This window comes from Gavialis gangeticus, unplaced genomic scaffold (genome assembly GCF_001723915.1).
Source record: "Gavialis gangeticus isolate Ggan-Ray unplaced genomic scaffold, GavGan_comp1, whole genome shotgun sequence".
Classification (NCBI taxonomy): domain Eukaryota; kingdom Metazoa; phylum Chordata; order Crocodylia; family Gavialidae; genus Gavialis; species Gavialis gangeticus.
Genome location: NW_017729032.1, coordinates 249,323,443 through 249,329,736, shown reverse-complemented (window position 1 = coordinate 249,329,736; position 6,294 = coordinate 249,323,443). Strand labels below are relative to the sequence as shown.

General features: G+C 41.3%; 1 protein-coding gene across 1 annotated transcript in view; it reads left to right on the top strand.

Moving 5' to 3' along the window:
- Window positions 1-6,294, top strand: part of CRYBG3 (crystallin beta-gamma domain containing 3) — a 226,696-nt gene that overhangs the window by 163,632 nt on the left and 56,770 nt on the right. The window contains exon 15 of the mRNA XM_019523910.1: window positions 3,914-4,056. Within this exon, the coding sequence (XP_019379455.1) occupies window positions 3,914-4,056 (143 nt within the window). The remainder of the gene's footprint in view (window positions 1-3,913; window positions 4,057-6,294) is intronic.

Below are 6,294 nucleotides of genomic sequence, written 5' to 3'. Positions count from 1 at the left end.
TTCAAAAGCAATACGAAAACAGTAACTGTTTGCGCTGGATTTAAAAGGTGTTTTAAATAAATGTGAATTTTTTTTATATAATTGTGATATAAAATTACTCTCTCCCCAACATTCCTGCTGTGTTCCATGGGCACAGACTGGATTTTGTTCCAAGAAGACTCCTTTCCTGGCCAAAATCTCAGCCTAATCAGCATCCTGACCAGCCCTTACAGCTTAGTTGGAAAAAGTGCTTAGTTTAGTGTCTGCCAGGTCCCTCCACCACTGCAAAATTGAGGTCTGCTGTCTTTGTAAGAATGGAATGCCTGCAGTTCTCAGCTGCAACAAAATCCAGCTCTTACCACAAGACATACTGGTAAGATATAAAACTAAAATAAAGTTTATTACATAGGATAGATAGAACACAAAATAAGAACTCTTAGCTTTGGATATAAGTAGGCAAAAACAAAACAGATATATCTCACCCTGTTCTCTAATTTAAAACAGATTCTTTAAGAGTTCTGTGTTTCCAGTAACTAGTGTCCCTGCCAGCTTTTCCTAGATCAGGGGTTGGCAACATTTTTGGGCAGAATGCCAAAAAACCTGCAGCATCTCCTTGTAAGAAGTTAGTATGCCAGGCAAAATAAATGGGGGGGCGGGCTGGGGAGGAGCTTGTACTTGCCAGTTATCATTTAGTGAAGGGCAGGGAGCAGTCCAGCGGGGAAGGAGGGAAAGGGAGGACCAAGAAGGAGGGGAAGGGGATCTAGTACCTAGTATGATGGGGAAGCAGTGGGGAAGCTGCAAGGGGCCTGATTCTTTTTGTGGCAGTGCAACACCAGTCCCTTCCCTGCCATCCACCCCAAGGCATGTGTGTACCTGCCACTGGCAACAAGCCAGGCCAGGGCTCTGCAGATCCCAGTGCAACCACTTGCAGCCTCCTGGCTGCCTGCCAGTGCCAGTCCAGGCTCTGGGCAAGCCCCTGCCACAGAGCCCATGCTGTGCACAGCAGGTGGCAGGGAGGCTGCAAGCAGCTGCACCGCGATCTGCAGAGCCTCAGCCCAGCCTGTTGCCAGTGGTGGCTGCACACGTGCCTTGGGGCAGACAGTGGGGAAGGAGCTGGGGCTGTGCTTCCACAAGAAGGGTTTGGCCCCTCCCAGCTCCCCTGCCAACTGCCCCACGGTGCTCTCTGACAGGCTAAGCAATTTGTCTTCACATGCCATGCCTTGGCATGTGTGCCAGGATTGCTAACTCCTGTCCTAAATAGTTACCCACTTCATTTGCTGAGGACTAGAATCTTCCACTAGACACTGGGATATTCAGACAACTTTTCTTCTCAAAAGTTTTTTTTTTAAATCCCTTATCATTATCTTCCCATCTATTCGAGAAGGACAAAAATATGTTTTAAAAAATGTACATCCTTCACAATTTCCTTCCAACATAGACATCTATCTGACAAATTAATGTTCTTGCTATTCATTGGTATATTCAAGGAGGACAGCAGTATTCATGTAAAGCTCAGTTATTCTATATTGTAGTCAAGAGAGACAGAGATCTCAGTCTCTGCATGTGATTTCCTTCTCACTTGGGACCTGAATAGGAAGCATGGGTGTCTCCATGAATATGCATCTCATGCATTTTCACTTAGAATTGTATTCAGTCATAGCCATTGTTTCCTACACCCTCTGTTCTGTCTACATGCTCAGTCTTGCCTCCTCCCCACCTGACAGATGTGCATACCATAACTTTGGTATAGAAATAGTTTGTGTCTAGTGAGAAGTGCTCCTGACAGTCTTTTGATTTTAGTCGGATCACAAAAATGCAGATATGTTCATGCCCAATACCATGGTTCATACAAGCGTCTGATTGATAAAACTCAACATAGCTTACTGTTAGCTGTCAATAGGGAACAAATAGTAGTTAAATAAATTCAGAGAAAATCCCTATGTATGATAAATAATGTGCCCCCACAATTAATCACTGCCTACAGGTGCACCCCATGACAGCTGTCATAACTGCAGCTGTTTTAAATGCTTGAAACTGTGAGAAGAATAGGAAAATAGTTCTACCCCAAGATTTGGCATTGTATTTTAGTTTGCTCTACTCAGGGCAGCAGTCCTGAGCCATATTAAGACCTGATTCTGCAAATGACCCCTCAGATGCAACCCAAATTCTTTACATGCTACAATAAGTAAAAGAAGCAGGATAGCTCCCACTTACCTCAAGGCATAAAAGTCAGCAAGGCAGCTGAGGCATGCAAGAGTCTGTTCATGTGGCTCTGGCTGCATGAATCAGGGCCTTAGTATGTAACCCTTTAGGCTAGGGACAGAAATTACACATAAACCAGTATAAGTGATCAGAAACTGGTTCAAATCTGTAACACAGCAGAAGTTCAGTGCACATAAACTACTTTCAAAATGGCCAAAACCAGTTTAAGATAAACCTGGATGGTGGAGTATCAGACTTAACTGATTTAGGTTAAATTGTTTTATTGAACTTCTGTCCCAGATTCCCTCCAGATTCAAGTTAACTCACAATGTCCCTGCATCCCAGGATGCTTTGCACCTCCCTCACAACTCCCCCTACCCCCTTGCAGCTTTGGCCGAAGCCATCGGTTCCAGCCACCCCCCTAAGGCTTCTGTCCTGGGCCCTGCAGGCATGTGGCTGCATTTCTAGAATCAAAAGTGATTGTCTTCACTTGCTTATCGATTCAATCTACACAGGTTAGTGTAACCTGTGAAGACAGTCCTTTCAGCCATGGGCTTTTTGACTGTCTGTACTTAGCTTTAGGGGAAGGTATGTATCTCATTCCCTTTGTTTAGTGCCTCTGACAACAGGTCCTGATGAAGCCATCTGAGGGCTTTTGAAATATAAATATTTAGTAATAATAGTAGAGTTCCAAGGGTAAACTGTCAAAATGGTTAAAGTAATGGGCTATTCTAACACTGATTTTGATTGAAATATCTGAGGCTGCATCAGTAACATGTCTAAGGAAATACTTATTCAGGGCTATTTCACCAAGCCCTACAGAGAGAACTTGGAGTGATGAGATAGATGGAAGGAGTCCATTACAGGACTCCCATGGTCAAATATTTTCCCCATATTATTATTGCAGTACATACTTCTATTACGGTAGTACCTAAAAAGGCCATGCTTTGAGGTCCCCTCCCCAGATCATTGTACTGGGTGATGTTTAACATAGAAAAGAAACTACCCTGCACAGGGGACTTCCCTCTGACTGTGAGGCAGGACATGGTGTAGAAGTTAACCCAGCATCAGGATAGATCACTTGTGGAGGTAGAGAAAGACAGTGTCACATACCACTCCTTTCCATGCCTTGTGCATGCATGCTGGACCCCAGAGAGCCTTCATTTCTATCTAAGGGGAGGTAGCTGAGTCTCCCTTTCTGTTGTGAGATCCTTGTGTGCAGAACTTTTGATAAGGTTAGGGACGAACAATTGAGTCACATTAAGTTACAAGGGGATGACGATTTTCTGTTACTGCCTGTAACTGCTCTTATACCACTGCAACAAGACATACTTGGGCCAGCTTAGCTTTCACTTATTTGTGGGGTAGAAGTGAGCAGATGGACAGTTACCATGCATTAGTTTCTCTAGACTAAGTCCCCACTCTATTTTAGCTTGCTACAGTTTGATCTCTTTTTTGGTCTATTCTCTTAAGTCATAAGGTGCTTTTAAAATTGTTACTCCTAGGATACACTTATTACCTGTAATGTTATTTTAGAATCATCTTGCCTCATTTACATTGGCAAAAATAGCTCTTGTTGGACCCGAATGCCTCTAACCGTAGAAAATCTGTACCTTGAATGTGGTTACACTTTAAATTGTGGAGAATCCCATTGAATCCTTAGCTATTTATATATAACAAACTGTTGTAAACTATTAAAATATCTATCCTAACTTTCAGTGTTGTCTCTTAGGATTTCATAGAGTCATCAGTTACAATTTTTGAGTCTGATGAAGAAGATGGAAAGGTATTGAACATTTTCAATCAAGAATTTCCTGATTTGGAACAGGCTGGATTTGGACCAGAGACCAGATCAATTCATGTGAAAAGTGGAGTGTAAGTCTATTACAAACCTATATGAATTGCTTTTTCAGTGGAAAGATTAAATGATTAGTCTGGGCACATTATTTTTCAATTGTTTCTTCTTTTGACATTATGTACTTCAAATGGTGGAAAGAAACAGATAAACATTTTGAGACGGAAAGTGTTTTTTCTTTTATTTGCTTACAAAAATGGAACATGTTTTGTCCACTCTGTAGCTTGTGTTTCTGCTTTGCTTTGGTGGCATGGCAGGGAGTTGTGAGGAAGAAGGAAGTAGGTACACTATGTTTTTCAGGGATCCTTGTGAATTTACCTCTTTTGGCAGCAACTTGTCACTGCCTTACTACTCCCATAAAATGTTGGACAAAGTTGATACCTGGATTCAGTTTTCACTTCCTGGTCACTCTTTCTTCTCAGGCCACCTAGCATTTGAGTCTTGCACCTAGATCCAGATGAGTGCACCTCTGCCTTCCATGGAGCCCATTGGCATCACTCAGGCTCAGTATAAGAGGTCTGTCTGAATGGATCTAATTGTAGGTTGAGACTAAAAACAAGAAGAGCTAAAGGTAATGTATTTAGAAGTAGAGAAGAAGCTGCGCACCATTCAGTAGCCACGCCTGTGGTATGTTAAAGAAGGCTATATGGACGGATTCCAAATATTACTAAAGTATACCCAATCCTCCTGAGCAGCAAGACAAATAGAGATACTAACACAATCATATAGCAGCACTGTAGTTTTAAAAATTGATCCTGCAACTTTTACTCATATAACATAATTGTACCTAACTTGTACTAAAAAGGGCTGCCAGATTTGCTAAAACCTACCACAAACTGTGCTAATAACTTAGAAAGCCACAGCTTTCTAAGAAGCACCAGGGAGTCTCATTTTCTACCACTCCGAGGAAGCACACATTTCTTCATATGGTGTTGATAAGTGTACACAATAGCACGCTTTTAATAAATTAATATTTTTTTAAAGTCTCAATTCCCTCTAGGTACAGAGAAAGAGAAACAAAAATACGCATACAGCATATGCTATCTATGGTGCTTAATGCCCTTCTGGAAGGTGCAGAAGCACTCCATTGATGAGGGCAGCAAGCAAACCTGAACAGAATAGTATAGTTTGAACTCCTGGTTAATTTCTAGATTTTTGTAAAGGATTCTTTGGAATTATCCTTTTGCTCTGTTTTTCATCAGAGCTTTTTCAAAATGCCCCTCACCCTACCCATCATACTCTGAGGCTCTTCTCATTTCCTCTTATATATAATTCTTCCACTTCCCTGAATCACAAATTGCAGCAAGTTCTTCTCAAGCAGGGGCAGCTCCTTCTGGGGTTCATCAACCATGTGTATGATTACAGCCACTTTTTGATAACTTGATACTCATTTATTTCTCTTTGAAGGGTTTCCTCCCTTTCCTGTTTATTCTCTGATTTCTCATCTACAGGGCTGTATCACCAGTTCTCTATCAATGCAGAAAATGCAGAAATAAAATAAATGTCTTTAAAAACGGTAATAAAGAATGAGCTGGTTTCTGTAAATGTGGACATCATCAGTAATGTGGGCACATTCTCTTTGTGTCAAGTTCTTATCAAGGATCCACTATAAATATTTTCTGAACACTTAGATTTGCAAACAAAAGGCCGGGGGAGAAGTGGGGTTGAAATACCAAACATTGCAAGAGTCTCTCTTATCTTTTCCTGTCAAGGCTTCCTTGCTTTTTTCCCATTTTCTTTCTATGCCATTTTTCTATAATCCGATAGGAAGAATGGGTGGGAAACCCTGTTTAGGAGGTGGATAAGCGGGTAAAGGTGGAGGGATCAAGGAGCTAAGCAACTATCCATTAGGTAAATACACATCCTCATCACTTCCAACCAGTACATCATATGACGGATGCTGAGAAATTATCTGGGAGGAATGAGAGTGTAAGAGATCAGAGGGTGTTGGGAAGATCTGTCATAACAACAGGCATGTTCTATTTGTGTGAATCATGCCTCTTACCACAGAATATGTATTTTGCCATCTGTTTAATTTCTCATTGCAGGAACAGGTGAAGCATTTTAAAACTTCTGAAAAGCTTTCTCTTTAATATCATCTTGCAGTTAATATTTTCTTAGAACTTTACTGAAAAATGCATGTATCAGGTTTTTTTGTCTGTCACTCTCCAGGTGGGTTGCATACCAGCAGAAGTATTTTTGTGGAGAGCAGTATGTACTGGAAAAAGGAAAATATAAATGCTTTTTTGACTGGGGAG